At 34.8% G+C, this 25,661-nt stretch overlaps 2 protein-coding genes across 4 annotated transcripts; both read left to right on the top strand.

Annotated features, from left to right (window-relative positions):
* The first annotated feature begins 2,011 nt into the window (after positions 1 to 2,011).
* LOC134234142 (cell division cycle protein 20 homolog) lies at positions 2,012 to 17,523 on the top strand. The gene is made up of 11 exons (XM_062716202.1): positions 2,012 to 2,129; positions 4,141 to 4,295; positions 4,738 to 4,888; positions 5,540 to 5,745; positions 8,034 to 8,159; positions 12,010 to 12,206; positions 12,605 to 12,699; positions 13,057 to 13,285; positions 14,151 to 14,276; positions 16,072 to 16,189; positions 17,059 to 17,523. The coding sequence occupies exons 2-11, from the start codon at positions 4,154 to 4,156 to the stop codon at positions 17,238 to 17,240; spliced, it is 1,572 nt and encodes a 523-aa protein (XP_062572186.1). The 5' UTR covers positions 2,012 to 2,129; positions 4,141 to 4,153; the 3' UTR covers positions 17,241 to 17,523.
* A 1,811-nt stretch (positions 17,524 to 19,334) lies between these two features.
* On the top strand, positions 19,335 to 24,982 carry LOC134234141 (E3 ubiquitin-protein ligase TRIM33-like). Of its 3 annotated transcripts, XM_062716199.1 has the most exons (7): positions 19,335 to 19,367; positions 20,664 to 22,130; positions 22,967 to 23,068; positions 23,337 to 23,378; positions 23,488 to 23,598; positions 23,730 to 23,771; positions 24,182 to 24,982. In XM_062716199.1, the coding sequence occupies exons 2-7, from the start codon at positions 20,669 to 20,671 to the stop codon at positions 24,823 to 24,825; spliced, it is 2,403 nt and encodes an 800-aa protein (XP_062572183.1). In that variant the 5' UTR covers positions 19,335 to 19,367; positions 20,664 to 20,668; the 3' UTR covers positions 24,826 to 24,982. The 3 variants fall into 3 exon arrangements, with proteins under 3 accessions (XP_062572183.1, XP_062572184.1, XP_062572185.1); XM_062716200.1 differs by lacking the exons at positions 19,335 to 19,367; positions 22,967 to 23,068 and having other exon boundaries at positions 20,607 to 22,130; XM_062716201.1 differs by lacking the exons at positions 19,335 to 19,367; positions 22,967 to 23,068; positions 23,337 to 23,378 and having other exon boundaries at positions 20,607 to 22,130.
* Positions 24,983 to 25,661: the final 679 nt, after the last annotated feature.

Raw genomic sequence — 25,661 nt, 5'->3', positions numbered from 1 at the left:
TTTCGATAAAGACCCCTGGCCTTTTCGACTTTTTTTCTCATCAATTATCTTTCAATGACATATTTGTGATAAAATCTATACCAACAATTTGAAAAACTACCTAAACCAAACGTTTTATATGTCTCTGATTCTATAAAATTAACAAGGGTTAATTTATATTTGGGGTAGAAATGGGATAGAAATTTTTATAAAATGTTTGTTAAAGCAATTTTTCTGAATTGATAGAATAAATTTTACAAATGTGTCATCTATATATATAATCTATGTAAAAAAAAAAGTCAAAAAGGCTTGGGATCTAAACTGGGGTGTGGTTGGGGGGTCTATCCTCAAGCACCTGTGGTGTCTTATAGAGATATTGAAACATGATTCTGGGGTGTATCAGTGGCTTACTGCAGTAATGTAGCCATCCCCGACTTTTTAAAAATCTGCGCCCCCCCCCCCCCCAAGAATAAAAATTGCATTGTTGCAGCTAATCTGGTACAAGACAAGAAAGACAATTGAATATAACAATTTACTGGCTGTTAAAATTTTCAGTAATTATAGCAGGAAAAAAACATTTGAATAATGTGATCGTTTTAGTTTTGTGACAATTTAAATTTATCTAAAAAATTAGCGGAGGATTTATTAAAAAAGGAATGTGTGGTTAAATATTTTTAAAATGTTATCACTCAGTACGCTAGCTTTCCTCATCAAATTAATTATATCACCAAACAGTACTAAAAAAATTGAAGTGTCAACCAGAAGTTCGAAGAAAGAGTGTTAATTAAAGGCTTCTTCCTACAATGTATACGCCAGACTCCCTCCTCAACACAAAATCCTGGAGCCATCTACACATGTATCAGGCACGTAGCAACGGGGGGGGGGGGGGGGGCTCCCCCCCCCCCCCACTTTTTTCCCAACATTACTTTTACTCTTGGAAATTTTCAGTGAAAGGCTGGTTGACCCCCACCCCCACACACACACACACTTTATACTACAGGAAAGTGATTTAAGGGAAATGTAGTGTTGAATATGAAAAAATGAGTAATGAAAGAAGTTGGCATTGAAAAAAGTTGGCTTTACCCCCCCCCCCCTCCCCCCCCCCCCCCACCCCACGAAATAGGATTTTCGAGTTTGGGCAATTGTTATTGTTGGTTTTTTTTTTTTGTCAACTTTTTCAAGTAAGTAAAAAAAACTTTCTCTCTAGCTGCCCCCCCCCCCCGTTTCAAAAACGACGCTACGTGGCTATGTATTCCTGAGATATGATAACATATTTGTTTGTTTGTTTGGTTTTTGGTATTCATTTCCTATTTTTTTCTCTTCATAAACTTAATTTCTCATACGCAGATCTAGTTGGTAATAAAAGTCATAGAGATGAAGGTTTGAAAGCAAACTTCCGTCTGCCATCTGGAGTTCGTTTGTGTGCGGAGACGGACATGGGTATGGGTAGTTTATCACCCTCTTAAATTTTTTTTTTTTTTTTTTTTTTTTTTTTTTTTTTTTTTGCTTATCAAGTTTCTACCTTGGATTTTTTTTACTGGGGTGGACCGCCTGAATTTTTTTTTTTTTTTTTTGATATTCCTACATTGCATGTCACAAGACGTTATATGTTGTACGTTTCTTGTCGCTTTGATTACGTTGAATTAATGTGAAATTCATGTGAAGATCGAAGAATTTTTTCCAGCGACAAAATATTTTTTTAAATACAGGTGTAGTTAACCTGACATTGGGTCGCTTAAACCGGAAAAACTCCTTGTTTTGAGAGGGGGAGCATTCCTTCATAAAAATTACACGGAAAGAAATAGGCCTACCGTCTATATAAAGAATAAAATATATTCTGAAAATCCCAAGGGGATGCCATTAACTCCCTATTAGATCCGTATATGCAGTCTTATTAATTTATTAATTACATGTGAAAAACAGCTTTTAAAAGGTAACTTTTTTTGAAAATATTGTTCATGAGTTGACAAACAAATAGGAAAAGCTTGTGCCAAAAAAATCGTCGGGCTCGAAATCCCAAAATAGTCACGTGATCATATTGCGGGAAAATGACAAGTATTCAAGTCTTGAACAACAGTAAACAGAGTTTGAACACTGCACCTCAAGTTATTTAATGAATTATTGACTTTCAAATTAGCGGTGGAAACACGGTTGGTATGAGAAGATAGTATGTGTAAAGATCTACCCCTTGTTTGACATAAATAGATTGAACCACGGATGCATTGGCCGTAGGCTACGGTGGAGATTCTGCTGGGCTAGATATTTGATCTGGGACGCCCACAGACCAAATATATAGCCCAGTAGAATCTCCACCGAGATTAGCCAGAGGCCAAAAAAATTAACAACTACTGCAATGCATAGCCTAATTGTTTGAACTTTGAAACAATTCAGACCAATATTGTCATAAAATGGATGTGAATTGGATATTTTGAATATAACAGGTTTTGAAAAGAGTAATAGTTCCCTTTTAAAGTAATACTTCCCCGAAAAAGGAACTGTACCCAACCTGTATAATGTACCAAATGTGATAGAGATTTACAGTGCAAAAAATTGAAGAGAATGTATTTTACTATTAATCTTTATAAAAACTGAACATATTATACAATATATTCACAATGAAAAGCCACAGCCATAGGTACAGCAATTTTCTCTGTATTCCCTACTGTTTATAACTAAAACATTGATTCCATATTCTAGGGATCATCAAACTTGTCTTATACAAACCTGCATGCATTCAATGTATCATCCTCACAATGCCAGGGTTCCTGAGTCGGTAGACAGACATCTCGGCCCATCGACACCTCGGTCTGTGATTGTTGACATCTCGGCCCTAAAGATCGGCCCAAAATTATTGACTCGTCGGCCCATATAAAAAACACCTCAGCCCAAGCAAATTTGTGATAGAAAAAATTCATTCACTATCTGAATTGAGATGTCGTTGGGCCGAGGTGTCTGACATTGCCTGAGTCAACGCATACGTTGCCGTTGGGCCCCTGACATATTACATTAGATATTTTAGGGCTTGCTTCTCTCATTGAGAAGCACCAATCAAATTAAAGGTTTCATAAACAGTTCGATACGTGTAAAGGATTCAAAAACGTGTTACAAGTTGTTTAGGCCATTCCAAGTTTTTTGTATGTTTAGCGTCTGCGTGCGCCTTGGTTTTTGACACCCCATGTCAGAAAAAAACAAACAGAATCAGGAGTCTGAAAATTAATTATTTAGGTCAAAATTTGTGATTTCCGGCAATATCTCTAAATCTTTGTATAATATTTCATTTTTGGAATAGTTTCAGTATTTAATACCTTGATTTTGCAGAAGAAAATAACTGTCTTTATGAAAAATAGATAAATGAAATCATATGTTTTGAATTACGTCATTCTTATTAGTATAAAATATGTGTTTTTTTTTTTTTTTTGACTTGTGTGTTTTTTGTGAGTAGGTAGCTAGGTTTTTGAAAGATGGGTGGACGCTAAACAGAGAAAAAACTTGGAATGGCCTTATCATGGAATTGCTTAATGTGATTGGTTGAGAGATAAGAAAAACAATCAAGATTTGTAATTTTTCCAAAAGACGACGCTTTAGTCAGCCCACTAATAATGAAATATGCCAGGGGTCCAACGGCAACATGTTGACTCAGGACCCCTGTCATTGCGAGGATGTCAAATGTACATGTTTTTGTGGATTAAGTAAAACTATCACATTCAAATTGCACCATAAATTTACAGTAAAACTTGTTTAGTACGAACACGGATATTGCGAATTCACAGATAAAGGGAAGTTATCTTGGATCCCCAGCTATGTAAATTTAAAGAATTCTGTATACGGATATAATGAATTATGATTAAAACGAAGTAATTTCATAGGTCCCATTGACTTCGCCATAACCAAGTTTTACTGTATATTCCATTTGTGACATTTTATCTCAAAATATACATGTATTGAAATGCAAAATTAATTGCATTGTTTGGCAATTTTTTTTTATCATATAATTAATCTTGTGCATATTGAATATACAAGTACATGTAACATTGATCAGTTTATGAGTTAGGCAAACTTATGTACTATCTAGGCATTTCTAGGAGAGGACTTTGATTAAAATGATATTCCTCATCCACTCCAATTGTTTTTGATTTTCACCAATTTTTTTTTGAATTTCAGATAAGCTGTAAACATGTCACACTTTAACTTTGAGAATATGTTGAGTGAGGCAACCAGACTTGATGCACCTTTGCAGCATGGGCCAAAAAGTCGATATGAAAGAAAGGCAATTGAATCATTATTGAGAGGTCAGAAAGGATCAGATTCTAGCACTGGTAAAGAATAAATTAATTTAACAATAATTGAGTGAAATTTAATTTTAGGCTGGAAATAAATTCAGTGCACACCATGAAAAAACTTTTCTTGATACTTCTTCCATTTCACAGTGAATTCACACTTTTCCTTTTAATATACTAAATAACACATAAAGTAAAACATGCTAATTAAGAAGTGCCAGTGATGGCCAATTTTGCTTCACTATAAACATTATTTGTTGTAATTGTTAAGTTCATAAGACTATTCAAAACCAAGTGTATTTCATTTTAAGCATGTTTGCTATATGCATGTTCTACTGAATTATATTATTAAAGACTGTACATAATTTGGATTCTTTTTTCCTGCATTAGTACATTTTTCATGTCTTTACTAAATTTAATATCACATTTTGTATTTTTTATGTACATACTATTAGTAATTAAAAAATATCCTTTATTTTAGGACTTTCGCCAAGACCAAAATCAAGTGAAAATTCAGGAAAAGCTGGTAAAACTTTGTCTGTCTCCAAAACACCAGGAAAATATGAAAAAATTTCAAAACAGAAAGGAAAGACGCCAAGCAAAACCCCCAACAAACAATCAGGACCAGACAGGTTATAACTCAAAGATACTGAAAATGTTTCATCTTAAAATATTTTATTGTCTTTGGTCCCAGATGTGTTTACTAAATATCCATGTTTAATTCATGTTCATTGACCAATGTCACTTGGGTTTTTATAACCAAATTTTTTATCCACTCTTCCTTTTCCCACTATTCGTTTTCTTTTTTTTTTTTCTTTTTTTTTTCTTTTTTTTTAATAAATTATTGTTCACTCACTGTTTTAAAAACTCCTAATAATAAAAGTGAAAATCAATGCAATATTTTTAAAAAGCAGTATTTCTGCCACTCAAAAGATCCATACCTTATTTGCATGAAATGAAATTCATGGATAGGAAAGGAAAGAAACATCAGATGTCCATTTACCTGATGTCTAAATACTGTGGTTTCATCAATTTTCGTTGCCATCAATTTTCATGGATTTTGTAAAACAGACGTTTTCGAGGATACATAATCTCATGGACGAAAGCATTGTCTATACAAATAAATAATACTAACATTTCTCAATTCAATGACATTTATGAACATTAAATTCCTGAATCTGCTCAAGAACGAAAATTGGTGCTCAACGAATATTGCTGAAACCACAGTAGGTAATGGTTATTTATGAAATGATCGATGTGATTTCTTTTTACTGGAATATTAGGTTTATACCAAGTCGGTCTTCTCAAGACATTGATCTCAGCCATTTTGCGATCATGAAGGAAAAGGGAGAAAATGAGGAAAATGACCCTGACTGGTCCCCATCTAAAGCCCCTTATCAAACGCAACTGAACGACGTGCTGAACAAGGGAGAGAATCCACAGGACACCAAAATTCTGGCACTACACAACAAATGTCCAGCAGCCACAGGTATAAGTTCATTCCTTTTAATATCATTGAAAAAATATCATGGACAAGGAAGTCTTCAATAACAAATATACCTGTTTGTTTGAATTCGCTTTTGATTTAAAATCCTGATGTCAGGATCTGAGTAGGTTCAGTAGGTTACATACTTGTTTCAGATTAAGTTTTAAGTACAGCCTCACGTCATAATACAAGAAAAATAGTTCAGAAGCTTCAAATGATATCTTTTTATCACTTATATGGTTGAATTAGCCATGATATCATTAGATTTGGATTGTTATGTATTTGTTTATATTTTTGAGAATGAGAAAATGTAGTAGATGGCAACATATTTGGGCACAATACCCAAGGCTTGTGATGATGACTAGAGAGTAGTTTTTGTTTCTTTTTATAATAATCTTAAATCCTAAATCTTAAGTCAGAAAAACTTTAGAGGAAACGTAAATTAATTATATCTTGTACAAAGTACCATAGTTAAGCAAGTCCGCATATGTACAAAACACTCAGCATTTTATCTTGTATATAGCAACTTCATCCGCATTTTTTGTGTATATAGCAACATCATCCGCATTTTTAGCTCTACTGGTCAGAGACCAGAAGAGCTTATGCGATAGTAATGCGTCCGGCGTCCGTCCGTCTGTCTGTCTGTCCGTCTGTAAACAATTTTTCAAAACGCTACTCCTCCTACAATTTTAGTTTGATTTCAGTATAACTTGGCACACAAGTAGACTACACTAAGATACATAGAATAGTGCATCAGTTTTTGATTTCGATGAACGGTGTTGCCATGGTTACTAAAAATAGAATTTTCTGTGAAATTCCTTAAAAACGCTACTCCTTCTACAGTTTTGGTCTGATTTCAATATAACTTGGCACACAAGTAGACTACACTAAGATACATAGAATAGTGCATCAATTTTTGATTTCGATGAACGTTGTTGCCATGGTTACTAAAAATAGAATTTTCTGTGAAATTCCTTTAAAACGCTACTCCTTCTACAGTTTTTGTCTGATTTCAATATAACTTGGCACACAAGTAGACTACACTAAGATACATAGAATAGTGCATCAGTTTTTGATTTCGATGAACGGTGTTGCCATGGTTACTAAAAATAGAATTTTCTGTAAAATTCCTTTAAAACGCTACTCCTTCTACAGTTTTTGTCTGATTTCAGTATAACTTGGTACACAAGTAGACTACACTTAGATACATAGAATAGTGCATCGGTTTTTGATTTCGATGAACGGTGTTGCCATGGTTACTAAAAATAGAATTTTCTGTGAAATTCCTTTAAAACGCTACTCCTTCTACAGTTTTTGTCTGATTTCAATATAACTTGGCACACAAGTAGACTACACTAAGATACATAGAATAGTGCATTGGTTTTTGATTTCGATGAACGGTGTTGCCATGGTTACTAAAAATAGAATTTTCTCTGAAATTCCTTAAAAACGCTACTCCTTGTACAGTTTTTGTCTGATTTCAATATAACTTGGCAGACAAGTAGACTACACTAAGATACATAGAATAGTGCATCGGTTTTTGATTTCGATGAACGGTGTTGCCATGGTTACTTAAAATAGAATTTTCTGTGAAATTCCTTTAAAGCGCTACTCCTTCTACAGTTTTGGTCTGATTTCAATATAACTTGGCACACAAGTAGACTACACTAAGATACATAGAATAGTGCATCGGTTTTTGATTTCGATGAACGGTATTGCTATGGTTACTCAAAATTATAGAATTTTCTGTGGAATTCCTTAAAAACTCTACTCCTTCTACAGTTTTTGTCTGATTTCAAAATAAGTTGGCACATAAGTAGACTACACAAAGATACATAAAATAGTGCAATGGTTTTTGATAAGTACAAACCAGTAGAGCTACAGTCTCGACAGAGACTTCTGGTTTACTTCAGTAGATAAATTTACATGCTTGATTGTTCTGATGACGACTGTCACAGGTTGAAACCGGTCAACAAAATAAATTTACTGCTGCATTCTCACGAAGTGTTGGTGATCTGTTTTATACTTTTAAGTTTACAACTTTAGTTGCAGACCCTATTGAATACCTTTCGGTATCCACACGTGAGAATCTTCCGCAATTTTAACCTCAAGGTGTTGGTCTCCAGCTTTTCTTTGTTTTGTATTCTTTTTATAATAATATACATGTATGTGCATGGACTATTATACTTTTGAACAGCCAGGATAGTGTATGTCTTTTTATGGCAAAACTTAACCCCCTAACCCCCTTCTTATGTATGAAAATGTATTATATGGTCATTTGTTCTTTACAGGTCACAACAACAGAATGAAAGTTTTGTATTCCTGTCACAAAACAACGGCTCCTAAGTCAACATCTCGCAATATTCCACAGCAACCTGACAGAATATTGGACGCACCCGAACTTCTGGATGACTATTGTAAGTACAATTTACAGTTCGTTCATGTCCCCCTACCTTGCACCTCCTGGAATAGGGTGAGACAATTGAACTTTTCAATACTGAACTTATTTCTAGTTTATTTCAGTATCTATACTTACCTGCATCGAACAATTAGCAATATGTCACGGACTCCTACTACTATGCCCGAATTATTTTAAGAACGAGTTATCTTCCCTTAACCCACTCTCTAATACCCAACATCTGGTTACCTCAGTTTATGTTTGGGCAGCCATATTGGTTTCACGTGGGTTTTTCTAGTTTTTTCTAGTTCTAACTGTTCAAAAGTTATAGCCAAGGTTAAAGGTATTTAAAAAGTGGGTCAAACTCTAAGGTCAAGCTGAAAAGGTAAAAAATATTTAAACCCACTGAAAGGTCTTGTCACAATGAATACACATGTGAAGTATGAAAACTGTAGCTCTAACTGTTCAGAAATTATGGCCAAGGTTAAAGTGTGGGTTTTTTTTTTGTAAAATGGGTCAAACTCCAAGGTTGAAAGATCAAATTTGTTGGTACCTAAAAGAAAGGTCTTGTCATAAGGAATACACCTGTGAAATATGAAAGACATAGCCCCACCAAATCAAAAGTTATGTGCAAGGTTAATATTTTTACAGACAAACAGACAGACAGACGAAAGGACAGGGAAACTATATACCCCCAAAACTTGGTTTACGTGGGCATTAAAAGTATTATTGCCTAGCATACAGACCAGGAGGTTATTTGGTAAGAAAGATGAAAAAAATAAACATTAAGGAAAAAAATTGGCAAAGTACTGTAAATTAAAATATTCTTTCATTTCTATCTGCACTTGAAAGTCAGGTACAAGTTAAGACAACAGAGGAAAATTAAAATGATATTAGAAATTTTATTGAACGAAATTCAGAATGGTGCGATTTGATTTTTAGCTCACCTCAACGAAGTTGGGGGGAGCTTATGTGATACCCTCGGCTTCGGTGTCGGCGTCCCGGGTTAAGGTTAAGGTTTTTGGAGCAGTTTTCTTTTTAAGTACTTCTATGTCCTATATTGATTAGACATGCATGGAAGATGTTTCTAATGTGTTTCATTGTACCAGTCAAAGTTTCAGATGCTGCAATTTCAGCAAAGGAATGACCAGGTTAATGTTTTTGGTGCAGGTTAACATTTTTGGTGCAGTTTTTGGTGTAGGTCTCATTTCCGAGTAACTATAAGCCCTATGTTGACAAAACTTACATGGATAATACATCTTAGGATGCATACTACCAGACTTGCTTCGGATGCTGAATCTGACCTACATTTTCCGGTTGAGAGAACAGGTTAAAGTTTTTGGTGCAGGTTTCATTTCGAAGATACTATGAGCCCTATAATGACCAAACTTGCATGGATGGTACATCTTAGGATGCATACTACCAGACTTGCTTTGGATGCTGAATCTGACCTACATTTTCCGGTTGAGTGAACAGGTTAAAGTCTTTGGTGCAGGTTTCATTTCCAAGTTACTATGAGACATATAATGACCAAACTTGCATGGATGGTACATCTTAGGATGCATTCTACTAGACTAGACTTTGGATGCTGAATCTGACGTACATTTTCCGGCTGAGTGAACAGGTTAAAATTTTTGGTGCAGTTTTCATTTCCAAGGTACTATGAACCCTATAATGACTAAACTTGCCTGGATGGTACATCTTAGGATGCATACTACCGGACTTGCTTCGGATGCTGAATCTGACCTTCCGGTCGAGTAAACAAGTTAAAGTTTATGGTGCAGGATTCATTTCCAAGTAACTTTGAGCCCTATAATGACCAAACTTGCATGGATGGTACATCTAAGGGTGCATTCTACTAGGCTGGCTTCAGAAGCTGAATCTGACCTACATTTTCCGGATTAGTGAAAACGTTAGTTTTTTATACAGGTTTCATTTCCAAGTAACTTTGAGCTCTATGTTGAAAAAACTTGCATGGATGATACATCTTAGGATGCACACTAATGGACTTGCTTCAGATGCTGAATTCAACATACATTTTCCAGATAATAGACCTTGTAAAAGTTATGGGTGCAGGTCTATCACCAAGAAACTATAAGGCTTATATAAACCAAAGTTGCACAAATGATGCATCAAGGGATGAAAACTCTCAATCTTGCTTCAGATGCTGGATTTTAATTACATTTTCATGATGAAGAACTAGTTTTAAGTTTTTATATAGGTCTATTCCAAAGTATCAAAATTGCATAAATTTTGCATTTTTGGATGTACACTTTTTGTTGGTTAATTGTGTGACTTAATTTGCCTTACTTAAAGACAACATTCGTTGAGGTGAGCTCTGTAATCTCTGATTACCTATGTTTATTGCATATATAAATCTCTGTGTATTGTGAAAATGTATATTATCTAAGAAATAAACGTTATTCAGTGAACATGGCGTTATGAATAGCAATAGCTCTGCTGGCATATTCCATGATGCGCGTTAGCGCATCATGGAAAATATGCCAGCAGAGCTATTGCTATTCATAATGCCATGTTCACTGAATAATCGTTGTTTATTAATTATATTTGCATTCTTTAAGTTTTTCAAGAATATCAGAGGAAATCCTGACTTGCATAAAGACGCGGCTTCTTGTCTTCAGTACACCTGATCAATGATCAATGATCCTTTTCTCTAATAAATCACAAAGAATATTATACACTTATCCACTGGGTGTGAGTGGGATAGCTCTTTTATCAAACCCGCGACAGAGAACTATTCCCCGAGGGCTTGCCCGAGGGGAATAGTTTCTGTCAAGGGTTTGATAAAAGAGCTATCCCACTCACAACCAGTGGATAAGCGTTTTATTATACTGATGTATAATATAATTTCTGGGATTTGAATTTTTTGGAGTAAGATAATTCTGCAAGAATAATCTGAAATCCTGATGACGTCACAATGCAACTGAAGTCATTATGACATCATCAGTTTAAAGATTTATCGCTGGAAATCAAAATTGGCGGCAACAATTGCATGAAAATTTTCCGAGGGTGGATAGCTAAAACTATACCCCGGGGTATAGCTTTGCTATGCATGGACTATACAGGATAGTTATTTTACCCTCTGAACTTTATATAGGAAACATTTTAACAGAAGTATAATAAATTAAGTATTTCCCTCTCAAACACAGTTATCTGGATACAAGCAGCGCCGTCATCACATTCTCTTAATTTTTGTTTTGATGCAGTTGTGACGTCATCGATCAACGTTATTGAAAACCTCTGACAAAAATCAATAATTTAACACTATGATGAAAAATGAGAATGCTTTTATAATGATTGTTACTCCAGAATGCTTTTCTATGATTTTTTTTTTAGTCTTTCTATATATTTTTAGTAGCTGAAATCATTCTTGAAGTAGATATACTAGTTAAAGAAATTTTCTCTTTCTGAATGTCATTACCCAAGTATGAAGAGTTATCGTTCTTTGAACAAATATACATGATACGAAAAATAAAAATATGACAGTTCTCTACAATTTTTGAAAAGTTTTATTATACAATTAAATACATTGACCAAAATTGAATTTTAAAAAATGTAAATCAGCAATTTTAAATATTCTGAATTTCCTTTTCTTCAAAGAATATTATTAATAAAAACTTATTTTTACTCCTCTTATGAAACATTTCATATATATACTTCTCAACACGATTTAGAAGTGTGGTAGAGGTTGTTCTACACGAGAGTGATAGAGCAATTGCACTCATAGCAGGAGCAGTTGTGTCTATAGTGCTATGAACTCAGTGGAAGCCTGCAGATTCATAGTGGGGGAGAGCAGTGGATATGCAAATATAATATGTATAATTTAAATTATTTGTAATTCATTACAGATCTGAATCTCCTTGACTGGTCCACCTCAAATATTTTAGCCGTTGCCTTGGGAACTTCAATCTACCTTTGGAATGCAACAACATGTACCATCTCCCAACTCCTGAATATGCAGTCAGAAAATGATTATATAACAGGGCTGTCCTGGACCCCCGAGGGAGGAATATTAGCTGTGGGGACAAATTCTGGGGCTGTACAGGTCAGTCAGATAAAATGTTTATTGGGAAAATGATAAATCTTAGACAACTTAGCAATTTCTGGTGAAAAACAGATTTTTGCTCTGATGAATAGACAGACTATCAGGAAACCAGGGAAATTTGAATTGGAAAATTGTAGGGCTTATACTCATACTCAACCTTAGTTTACAAGATGCTCTCTATAAATCTCTGGGGATTAATATTCAAATTTGCCTTGAATATTTGTTTCATCCTATATTTATTTTATGAAATCACAAGATCAAGTTTTTTGAGCGTTAGGGAATATCAAGTATTTTGTAATTAATTTTTTTTAATGCAAAATTGTGATGCATTGACAAGTCCTTGACTAAACTACAAATACGACAGTGGTGTGAAATACTGTTGTGTCTATGTCTTATAGCTGTGGGACACAGAGGCTGAGAAACTCCTGAGACAGATGACTGGTCATGCTGCTAGAGTTGGCTCTCTGTCCTGGAATTCTCACATTGTCAGCAGGTGGAAACAATTTATTTTTATACATTTGAATATTTATTTTAATATTTTCATTAACTTTTTAAAAATTAATTATTATGATATTTTGATAAGTAAAAGATGGATTGAAATATAAGATTGCTCTAGCATAGCTATGTATATTGGTTGTTTATCAAATATTTAAGAATATATCAAATACAAGAACAGGGAGACTGTTGATTGTAGCATTAATATTTGTACATTGATACTGTAGAGGAAAAGTATTGAAATATTAACCATATTAGCTGAGCTCAGATTGCGGCAGCATCAGTGGTTTTCTGTACATTATGTGTTTCTTTGTTCTAAGCTTTGTAACTATTGGGTCTTATTTGAATTATACAGTGGATCAAGATCTGGAGCCATTCATCACCACGACGTACGTGTTCCTGAACATCATGTCGGCTCTTTGATCGAGCACACCCAGGAAATTTGTGGCTTAACGTGGTCACCAGATGGGCGCCACTTGGCGAGCGGAGGCAATGATAATGTGGTCAATGTATGGGACACCACCTTAGCTTTGGAGGGTGTTGTACCTCTTCAGACATTCACACATCATCTTGCGGCAGTAAAGGTATGTAAATGATAAATAGAGGATATTCAATGTTTTGTAGTTGAATATGGAATTTATTTCACGAGTAAATTACAAAATTTTTGATATTTTCACGAGTGCGAAGCACGAGTGAAAATATCAAAAAATCCTGTCTCACGAGTGAAATAAATTCCATATTCAACTACAAAACATCGAATTTTCTGTTTATTTCATTTAAAAAAAAAAATCTATGATTTTCCTTTTGCCTCTGTCTTTTTGTAATACAGTCATAGGCTACATGATGTCATAGTTGAGCGGTTGAGACGTCATAGGTAGTGAGGTGAAAACACTGTAAACATGTATTTATCAACATATTTTTCGTAATTTTGACAGTTTAATTCCCTGTAAAAATGGTTTATTTATTTCAGTCTATCTTATATTAGGTCAAGGAAGATTTTTTTACAACAATCTTCCTTATGGGAAGAGAAATTGAGAGTTTTCCCGCACTTCTGATATTCGTCACTCTGTGACAGGATATCATTTTGATATCCTTTCACACTGTGACAGGATATCATTTTTATTCAATGAATAAATTACAGTATTTCACGGGTAAAAATGTAATAAACACATATATTTCAAATATATCTCATATTTAAAGTTCTGTAAATTAATACATTGCTTCGAATTAAATTACAAAATTTTGCGAAAACCTCAAAATAGAAGAGTGATTGTTTTAATTATGAGAATTGAATATCCGACATGTTTTTGGTGATTTCTGCACCTGTCCCTGCCTGACTAGGGTCTAAGAATGCAGGCTAAAATTTTTTTTAACAAGTTAATCTTTTATCTTTATTAGACTTTTGTCTAAGAAAGTAATCCTAATCTAAACCCTGGTTCTGTTTGTAAGGCTTTAGCATGGTGTCCCTGGAACCCTGTGTTGTTGGCCTCTGGAGGAGGAACTGCAGACCGTCACATCAGACTGTGGAACATCTCTAATGGGGCGTGTGTTAATGCTATAGACACAAACTCACAGGTAAATACATCTCTAACAGGGCCTCTATTAATGCTGTAGACACAAACTCACAGGTAAATACAACATCTCTAATGGGGCGTGTGTTAATGCTATAGACACAAACTCACAGGTAATAGACACAAACTCACAGGTAAATACAACATCTCTAATGGGGCGTGTGTTAATGCTATAGACACAAACATACAGGTAATAGACACAAACTCACAGGTAAATACAACATCTCAAATGGGGTGTGTGTTAATGCCATAGACACAAACTCACAGGTAAATACAACATCTCAAATGGGGTGTGTGTTAATGCCATAGACACAAACTCACAGGTAAATACAACATCTCTAATGGGGCGTGTGTTAATGCTATAGACACAAACATACAGGTAATAGACACAAACTCACAGGTAAACACAACATCTCAAATGGGGCGTGTGTTAATGCCATAGACAAAAAACTCACAGGTAAATACATCTCTAACAGGGCCTCTATTAATGCTGTAGACACAAACTCACAGGTAAATACAACATCTCTAATGGGGCATGTGTTAATGCAATAGACACAAACTCACAGGTAAATACAACATCTCTAATGGAGCGTGTGTTAATGCCATAGACACTAACTCACAGGTAAATACAACATCTCTAATGGGGCGTGTGTTAATGCCATAGACACAAACTCACAGGTAAATACAACATCTCTAATGGAGCGTGTGTTAATGCCATAGACACAAACTCACAGGTAAATACATCTCTAACATTGCCTCTATTAATGCCATAGACACAAACTCACAGGTAAATACATCTCTAACAGGGCCTCTATTAATGCTGTAGACACAAACTCACAGGTAAATACAACATCTCTAATGGGGCGTGTGTTGATGCCATAGACACAAACTCACAGGTAAATACAATATCTCTAATGGGGCGTGTGTTAATGCCATAGACACAAACTCACAGGTAAATACATCTCTAACATTGCCTCTATTAATGCTGTAGACACAAACTCACAGGTAAATACAACATCTCTAATGGGGCGTGTGTTAATGCCATAGACACAAACTCACAGGTAAATACAACATCTCTAATGGGGCGTGTGTTGATGCCATAGACACAAACTCACAGGTAAATAATTCATATTTGTGGGTAATAAGGCCATAATAAATAAATTACTAGATTCTCATCCAAATGTTTTTAAAAATCGAGGCGGGCGGGCGGCTTTTATTTTATATTTTTTATTTTTTCAATTTTGCAGATTTTTTATTGACCTGGTCAATCGGTGTAATTTTATCTACAATACCCGAATAAAAGTCATAGTAAAGGTTTAATTATCTCTTACTTCACATCATCACCAATCTTTTTCAACCAATGACCCTTGATTAAAATATATATGCATGTATTACAGCAATTATCATCTTTTCAGCTGTCAAAATCATGTCGACTTTCGCGGGATTTAAAACGAAAGTGGAATGGTAGATGAATACCGATCCCGATCAGAATTAAGACGAAGAAAAACAGAAATAAAAAAAATCGAGGCGGGGGTATAAAATCGGGGCGGGCGGGGATGAGAATCTAGGAATATTTTTATTATGGCCTAAAGATTATCTAATTGGAAAGTGCCAGGGGTTGTAAATACAGTTGACGACACAAACTTTCATACTATAAGACTTTTATCTTTAAAAATGTATTTCATCAAATGATACACTACATGTTTTGCCATATACAAATATGTTTAGGTAGTCATAAGAGTCAGAAGTCTTTTCTGAAAATTTTTGGAAATATATTGATACATTTTCTTCACTACCAGGTGTGTTCTATACTGTGGTCCAGTGAGTACAAAGAAATGATCTCAGGTCACGGCTACTCCCAGAACCAGCTGACCATATGGAAGTACCCTCAGATGAACAGAATTGCTGAACTCACAGGTCCGTAGGTTTTTTTTCTTTCCATTATTTTAATTAATTAAGTACTATTTTCATTTCGTGATGACAAGTGAACATTTCACTTTGAATTTTATGTCATTTATATTTAGCTGAAAAAAAGTAAAATATACACTCAAACTTTGCCAGTATGTGGGGTTACTAAAATCTTTCTCAAAATTAATGATAAATGAAGAGTACGTAAACTCACTTTTCAAAACATTACTGGTGTACCTACAGGTACGGAAAAGTGGTTTTGCATAATGGTAAATGTATTACATTAGCTGTGTATTCTATTTAGCAATTTTGGTGGAAAGAAACATTCTCTAATTCAAGTACAATGCTAAGTGTCTTGTTACAAACAAAGTACACCCTGAATATAATACATTTATAGTATTTGTTAACATGTTAAACTGTTTAAAATAAGTTCAGTATATTTTTGATATCATGATTAAAGAAAATATGCATGTATTGTAACTTGCCTACAGTAATTGTATCTGATTAAAAAAAAACTTTTATTGAAACCAAAGGAATAAAAATAGGAATTGAATATCATATACATCGCAACACTTGAATATTATTAATCTTCCTGATTTGTAAATCTGGAGTTCTTTCTTCTTTATGAAGAAGGATAAATCTTTGGTCCATATACTGTATACAAGGTTATTTTCACCCCGTGTTATTTTCACCCTTTCACACTGGCAAACAATTTTGTTTCATTTTAAATTTGCCCAGTCATAGTTTTGTTTAAGAATTTACTGTATTACTTGATTTTGCCCCGTTTTATATTCACCAAAATGAGGGTAGCGTGAAAGGGGCGAAAATAAAACGGGGGCAAAAATTTCCCTGTATACTGTATTGAATGTGTTTTGCAGGACATGAGGCCCGAGTACTGAGCCTCACCATGTCTCCCTGTGGGTCCACGGTGGCTAGTGCTGCTGCTGACGAGACCATCAGATTGTGGAAATGTTTCGTCAAGGACAAAGAGAAGGTCAAGAAGACTGCTCAGACCAAATCTGTCAAGGAGACATTCTCCCTGCCCTCCAGCATACGATAATTTTGAAGAGCTGCGGGAACGTACAGGAAATATAGCGAAGTTGACGTCAGAGGTATGGAAGGTCAAAGGTCAAGGTCACAGAATTTGATCCAAGTCAGTAAAAGGATGAGCTTTAATTGCTGTTGATGATAAAGCGACTGTAAATATGTTTTGAAAGAGTCAAACTAAGATGCTTTTGTCAAAGTTGGCTGTCAAATAATTGCAAGTAAGGCAAGCAGATGATCATGAAAGTTCTCTATTGCTTGCCTGCAGATGTGTGTGTATTGATCATGTATATGCTGGACTAAAAAGAGAGGAGAATAATTCAATTGCATTGCCATTAATCCTGATAATCTTGCCATACAGTTTTAGATATGCTGTTTTATATTAAATGGACAATAGTCAACCGTTATTTGTCCAGTATAGCATTGTACATTTTGATACTTGACTAAGAAGAAGGTTGAATTATGACATTGCATTTAAATGGAAATTGATTTTATTAATATGAACACCAATGCTTCTTTAGATCTATGAACAAGAACATTGTACATTCTTTGTAACACTTATGTAAAGAAAAAGAATTGTTGAACAGTCATCTTAAATTTATCTTCTTTAAATGAATTAAAGTGGTGATACACTAAATTGATTTTTAAAAAACATGATTGGTTTTTCTTTCTACTCGAAATGTGATCAGGGAATATAATTTTGTATACTAGTATATAAATGTGTTTTGTCAAGCAACATCTAAGAAATAAATGAAGAATAATTTTGTAAGTGTTTACGTATTTGCCATTTTATTGGAAATAATCTGTGTAGAAAATTGATCTTGAAAATTTTAATAGAATTTTAGCTTACCTGAGCTATGAATTTGATCTTATCTGATCATCAGATTATCTCCACATGAAGTAAACTGTACATATTTCTGACTGGACCAATTTTAACCAAAATTGTCAAAAGGTTATCAATGTTTTATATTGAAAAATTCTCATAAAAACACAATTATGGAATCATTTTATTGATGTGCTAGCATCCCAAAGTTTTGAGGATTTAATTTCCCCCCTTCAAATAAGGGACCCTGGGGTAAAGATAGGCCTTTAATTTGGTACCATGTTATTTTATTAAAATATGTTGAATTAATGCATTTACATAGGGGAAAACATATCTTCCATAATAGCAATGTCATTTTAGTTATATTGTAAGACTTTGATTTATTTTATTTTCAGCATTAAAAATCCGAAATCTGAAAAATTCAAAATTTAAGCTAAAACTAGCCTTGTATAAAAATTCTATTTTTTTTTTCAGCATAAAAAATCCGAAATCTGAAAAATTCAAAATTTAAGCTAAAACTAGCTTTTTATAAAAATTCAAACTCTTATATTAAAACAGAACTGTTCTGTTTGGATTTTTCAGTTGTTATACTGTGTGTATATGTCATAGAAAAATATTTTATTTCAAAAAGGTCAAAGAAACCTTGGAGTACGGAACACGGAGAGGGTGCGGATGGAGTGTGTGTGTGTGTGTGTGGGGGGGGGGGGGGTGGGGTGGGGGTCCAGTCCCCAAGCACCTGTGGGTTAAGATATTTTGTACTACCTCACCCATTTTACCTTAATAATTTTAAAGGCATTGTAGCCAAAATAAGAAAGGAATGGAAACTGAGAAAAGTCGTATCTTATAATTGTATGAAACCCTGCTGAAGAAAAACACTCGCACGAATCAATATTTTCATTAAAGTTCAGAATACACGGAATGGTTTCTTGACTGCTTGCTAATTGATCATAAGTATTAAATATTTATTTTAATTATAAGATATTATTTCTGTGCACTTAGGTATAGAAATTTTGGTAATCTGTACTTATCATTAAGCTGTTGACCCTGCGCCTGAGATTTTAGTTTCCACTTTGTTATTTAATTGGTTTTTATTGAATGTACATGGGATTTAAAGGGACTGGAGTTGTACCTGCAGATTTAAATACCAGTAACCCATTTATATATTTACTACTACACCTGAAAAGTTTTTGACCAATTTGGAAGTCATTGCTGCAATTCCTTCATTCCATCCAAAAGCAATTGAGAAAACGACGAAAGAAATTGATATGGCTTGAAAGAGCATTTTTTCCCATACGTGCGTCGGAATTTATGTTTGTATATGTAAGTATATTTTTGTTTATCTCTTCCCTACGAACATGGGACATTTAAATATTTAATCAGATCTCTCCTCAAAATATACCTATGTGACAGTTTCAATTAAGTTTGACTTAATTTTATACAAATGTATGTAAATCATGTATGCAGCTAGACACAATTCTTATACATAATCAAGTTTATCTAAATAATTAGCCCTGCACCAATGGAAGACTCCCGCGTAAATTTGTCCAGACTTGTTTCAATATAAAATCAAGCTGTGTAGCGCTGTAGTGAAAATTTTACATCTGGACCTAGCAGGCTAAACAAAATATATAATTTTAAATAATTTTATTCAATGTTTAATTAATTTGTTATCATATCCGTCGCAGTATCTATGACATCCCTATAAAATGATGCTATAGTTTCATTTTAAAAGTTTTTTTTTATTAAATGACCGTTTTTTTTATAAAGCCTTTTACAAAAACAATATCATTTTCTCTTCAGGTATACATCAAACCGTTTTGAAAAAATAATGAGCTATACCTCCCATATAGGGGACTAGTTATATCCATGCATGCAATTGATTCAAAGAATTGTTAATAATTAACTGCAGAAGGTATTCATATATTCATTGGCTTGAATAAAGGGTTGTCAAATAATACAATACTATATGAATCTTTTGCAAGAAAAATGTACGTTAATTGTAAACCTAAATAGTAAATAACCTGGTTATTTAAAGCGTGCGATTGTGCTTTTTCCTCCAACGAAATACAGTATTTGTTTTGCATCATTTCATTCTGAGTTTAAAAGCAGCATTGAACTGGGGCCAGCGATTCAATAATACCCGAATAAAAGACCAATACAAAGGTTAATCGAAGAAGACAGCCTACTCCTACCTTAGAGGCGTCCTACACCTCAAAAGAATAAACATTCCGCAAAATTAGATTAATTAAATGAATGAATACACATTACATAAATAAATTTAACGTAGCTTGGAGACTCTTTTTCATGGCATGTATATTATCGTATTTACCTTACTTTTCTTGTTGTGTTAAGCACATCTAAAAGTTAAGCATCGATAAATTTTATCAATTGATTGAGTAGTTTGTATATTTCTAGATGTGATATGTTTTAAACTGGCTCAATAGATCTTATCATTTTTTGGCCCACAGATAGATTCAGTCTTTAAACTACCTGGATAAAATTCCATTGATCAATACCGCAATATATATACTTGATATGTAAGAGGAAAAATTGGCTTTCATTCAGCGGGCGATTAAAATGAATTTCACATTCACAATCACATTCTCTTTGCTTTAGGTAAAATGGAAAACACAACATTCACTAATTGCGCGCAATGTCACAATGAGTTTGACGAGAGTAAGCGGTCCCCCCACGTACTATCCTGTCTGCATACCTGTTGTTCATCTTGCCTCGAAAGAATTGTTTCCGGAAAGCTTATCTTCTGCCCAGAATGCCACTCACAAACCGAAATTTCTAATGACCCCAGCAAGGAACTACCTCTCGATACCGCATGCCGAAATTACTTAGACTTTGTTCGCATCCAAAGAAAGCCTTCCGAGATTCTCTGCACGGACTGTCCCGAGGAATCCACGGCCTCGGCGTTTTGCAAGGAATGCTACAATTTCATGTGTCCAGAATGCACCGCTGCTCACAAGAGGACAGCAATCACTCGTAAGCACACAGTGGTATCGATTGGAGATTTGAAAGATTCTGGACTTCGGGAATTCCATCGGAAAGACACGTGTAACAAACCTGGACATGAGGAGCAGGTATTCACGTTCTACTGTGACAGACGAGGCTGCGATGTTCCAATCTGTACACTTTGTGCCGTCTGCGACCACAATCAGACCAATGGTCATCTTATCCGCAACTTGAGCGATGTGTATGAAGATTCTAAAACGGTTGTGCAGAGTGTTATTCGTGAGATCAACGCCCGTGGAACACCAATGTCGGAGGCTGTGGATCAGTTAGAGCGTGTTGTTGACGAGTTGGCATCAACAGAAACCCAAATAAGCCAGGAAATAGACACCATTTTTGACAAATACCAGAAAATCTTGAACGAGAGGAGGTATCAGCTGCAGATGGAGGTTCAGAATCACTGTCAAGTGAAAAAGAGAGACTTACAAGAGAAAGTCAAAACTTTGAAATCCTACACGACCGATGTCAAAACTGCCACAGACTTTACCAATCGAGTGCTGCTTTACACAACAGCAACAGAGTTCCTGAACCTCAAAAACATCATACTACGGCGTATACTTGAGTTGAAAAATGTTAATGTATCTATTCCTGCAAAAGACGACGTTGCATTACGATTTTTACGAGGAGTGAGTGATGACTCGTTTGTACAGTTGATTAACGGAATTGGAAACGTGTCGTCCAGGGAAAGTCCGGTACCTCAGAGCCCCCTGCATAACGGACACTCTGAGTCTTCCATGAAAGCCGGTCGCTCTGAGTATGTTTCTTCATTAAACCAAGAAAACTCTCGCTCGCCTAGTCGAACATCACCCAGCGAAGCTTCGAGAAATACCACTTTTGCAACACCAACAACTCCTCCACAGCCTGCATTGCGCAGCAGCGATTCGATTCCTATGCGACAACTGAGCGTCCAGCCGACATCAACACTGACCAGAGAACCAGTCCAAAGACAATCGAGTCTTCCTGCGCCAATGGATGAGAAGAGAAATATCAGCACAATCGCCATGATGAACGGTTTGCCCAAAAATGCCGCAGAAGAAAAAAGTTCCTTTTTCAACAGAGCTAAACGTAAGTGTTAATAAAGAATATATGATATTATATATTTGGTCAAACCAAATTTGAGTGTTTGTGTTTGGACCTTTGGTAGATTCACGTATATATGTGCAAACGTGTGTTGCTTTTATTGCAACTGGGTAAAGGGAATCTCTAGCATAACTACTAACAGCAAATGCATATACACTAATTTCAAATGTTTTCTTTCAAAACATCTTTTCAGTGTGTTTCATACACTGTTAAAAACAAAGTCACCATTCAGTGTAGGGAATATTGATATTATTGACTTGAGGTATATTTTTTATATTCCTTGTACCTATTCCATTAATGGATACTCGAAATAAAAAAAATACCCGAATTTTTTAAAAGATTCTACATGACAAATTAGCTTCTGGATGATTTCAGCTGTACAGTTTCAGTTTCATGCAATATATATTGTAAAATACATTCTTGTTTAATATTCTTATCTTAATCACAGAAGAGAGAGATATCGGACCATTATATCACCTAAATTCATAATGCTCCTTCGTTATACACTACAGGTGATTGGATGAATTGTTCGTTTAATTTTTTGGATCCAAATGCATTATTTCAAAATCTAACTCTGAACAAAAGCAGTTGATGGAATACTAAAGCAAGCTCATTATAAAAATTGGTGGAAAGTATACAAATAACAGCAGCTTATTGCAAAACTTACTATACAGTTTGTGTTTTTACCAAAACTATCCCTTTCAAACTGAAGAAGAGTCTATACTGAACCATATATTTTCCTATCTCTTTTATCGACTTGCTTAATCTTGTACTGAATATTGCTTGTCACGCTTTCATTATGGTTTCAATCAAATTCTTAGCATCTGATGATCACGTGACAGCTGACGTCACTGAAAAGAAACCACGTCCTACCCCGTTAAAATTGGATTCACCTCAACCTTTAGGTTTGGGTGACTTTTTACGTAAGTAACTTTGCCCCTTGTGATTTTAATCCATTGTAGTAATTTCCACGATTCTACCATGAAGTTAAAACCAAAAAGTTTCTTTTTTTTCTTATCATGTGTGACTGTATCGTGATACATATTTCTTAAATGTGTGGTTATTCGTATATAAAATACATTTAGATCTTTCCATATAAAATCTTACTCATATTGTACGAATCTAACTGTTTGTTCTCATACTAATCCACAACATAATTACTAACACATTTTCTATCAACATTTTGAACAGGTAATCTAGAAATGCGAGGAGAATTACCTATGAAGAAATCTGGTATGTCTTAGATGCATTTCAGATCATGAAATCTTAAATCCACATGATTCTGATTGGAATGTGCTCAGTTGAACGAACCCTAAAGTGACTCGGTTAAATTCTTTTACAGAGAAGACAGTACAGGCCAGTAGGGATTCTTTCCAGCAGTTAAGTCCAGATCGCCCCTTCCAGCCCGTCACCTCCCCAATCTCCCCCAAGACACCTAACTCAGTGCCTCCGGGTAAGTCCTCTAAACAGAACTGAAGACATGCTAAAATAGCTGCTACTTCTGTGAAAGCTCAGTCGATAAGCCATATTGGTGTTCCCTTCATGTTTAGGAGTATTTGAAAAAATTATAATTTTTAATTTTAGAACTGAAGAACCTTCCTGGTGTCATTTATGGGGATATCGTCTGTAAGTTTTTCTTTCTTTGTCAGCTTCGGTTTCAAAACTGGATAGTATTTGATATAAATCATTTGGAATCCAATGTACAACGGTTACCACCCAATCAAGTCATCTCAATTGTCCTGGCCCCAGGATCATGAAACAGACGTAGACTTCAGAAAAAATTTTCAATCGCCTTTAAAATGTTTATTAATTATACTGAATTAATCTCACAGTTTGCAAATACAAACGTCAGAGCACCTTATAGTAAATCAATATTGAAACATATTTAAATTTTGATCTGCTCGACTATCACAAAATCTCAGTAAAACATGAAGATTTTGACTTAAGCTTAAGATGCTTCATGATCCTGGAGGCCTGAGCTGAGATGCTGCATGTTTCAGATTTACAGAACTTAATGTCTATAAAACATATTTCAGGTCCGGAATTCACTTTTGACGTTTTGACCATTCACAATGAGCGCGAGGTCTCCCTAGATGGTAAAGTCTTACGAAACAGAAAGACGGGCAAACCCAGCAGTTGCGGTACTGCTGAGAAACAACTCCAAAACTACAAAGGCATCATAGGCAATTTTGCTTTCAAAGATCCCGGAAAGTACTATTATGAAGTGGACGTATCCTTTACCATTTACCAGCCTTTAGAACAAACATGGCTGGTGTATGAGCTAGGCATCTGCCGCAAAGACATCATTGACACTCATCATACTGTGGAACGTCATGAGCATGCGCGATCCTGCTACGTTGCACGATATCCAGAAGACGGAAAACTGGCCCATGAATTTTGGCACAATCGTGATCTTCTGACATACGTACCCTTGTCAGATAATGCGGCGGGAATTACAGTCGATTTGACATATGGTTTGTTGATTGATACCAAGCGACGAAAGTGGACGGTTGCAGACGTCGGGAAGCAGAAGAAACTTCACACGTTCACAGGAATCGACTTCACCGAAGCGCTTCTACCGGTGTTTGGTACATATAACCCAGATCTTGTAAGCGTTGAAATGACTCTCAGAACAGGTTCAGAAATCTCCGCTTTCCCGCCATTTTTAAAAGGGTTCTAATCTGCAAATTTTGAAGAAAGTTTGCGATATAAATGGATCAAATTTTAGAGAAGGACTCTGGGATTTTTAGGGTCTTGTCTGATGTAGCTACTTTGTAGAATTTAATTTATTTCCTTTAATCTCCACAGTTGTGTGGATAGGACCAGGGCAGTGAGGAATTAAGAAAAATGCCCATAAATTCCAATTTTTTATCATCAAAAATTGTTTTAACATATATATAGACTAAAAGTAATGACTCTTCAACTCCAGAAAGCCTTGTTACAATGTATGAAAAGATGCTTGTTCTTGGTTTCAATGTGATGTTAGAATTGGTCTTCTTCATCGCTCTTATCTTTAAAGAGTTTTACTGAAAGACAGTCCAATCAATCATATTATCATGTTTGTTTCAGTATTAATGGCCAATGCTCTTGCAGTGCTTAGGAAGTATTTTTTCATAAACATGTTTATTTTATGTGTAATTTTTTAATGTGTACAGCATTATTGCAAAGAAAGCACAGGATCTGATCATGATCAAGGGAAGTAATTTAATTTTTTTTATTCTTAATTTATTACTTTAGAAATAGCTAGCTCTAATTATTATATATAATTTTACTCTTTTACCGAGTATTTAATATGATGATAATTCATATATTCTTAATACAGATAATTTGAGTAGTTCCTATTAATCATCATTGCATGTATTGATTAAAATACGTTGTATCAACATTAAAACGAGATTTGAGCTACATGCCTTTTGATGTGTACATTACTGCGTCTCGATAAGCATTGTACGTTATTGAAAATCTAATAAAATAACAAAAATTCAAATATTCGTTTAAAAGTTTTATATTTCTTTT

The sequence above is a fragment of the Saccostrea cucullata genome, unplaced genomic scaffold, assembly GCF_032062105.1.
Source record: "Saccostrea cucullata isolate Sc308-1 unplaced genomic scaffold, CSIRO_AGI_Scuc_v1 ctg237, whole genome shotgun sequence".
NCBI lineage: Eukaryota > Metazoa > Mollusca > Bivalvia > Ostreida > Ostreidae > Saccostrea > Saccostrea cuccullata.
The sequence above is the reverse complement of the archived record's forward strand: the minus strand, read 5'-3'. Positions and strand labels throughout refer to the sequence as shown.

Coding starts and splice junctions, on each gene's coding strand:
- LOC134234142 (XM_062716202.1), top strand. CDS start 4,154: ATGTCACACTTTAACTTTGAGAATATGTTGAGTGAGGCAACCAGACTT. Junction 4,889..5,539: donor AAACAATCAGGACCAGACAG/GTTATAACTCAA, acceptor CTGGAATATTAG/GTTTATACCAAGTCGGTCTT. Junction 16,190..17,058: donor CAGAATTGCTGAACTCACAG/GTCCGTAGGTTT, acceptor TGTGTTTTGCAG/GACATGAGGCCCGAGTACTG.
- LOC134234141 (XM_062716199.1), top strand. CDS start 20,669: ATGGAAAACACAACATTCACTAATTGCGCGCAATGTCACAATGAGTTT. Junction 23,379..23,487: donor ATTACCTATGAAGAAATCTG/GTATGTCTTAGA, acceptor ATTCTTTTACAG/AGAAGACAGTACAGGCCAGT. Junction 23,772..24,181: donor CATTTATGGGGATATCGTCT/GTAAGTTTTTCT, acceptor AACATATTTCAG/GTCCGGAATTCACTTTTGAC.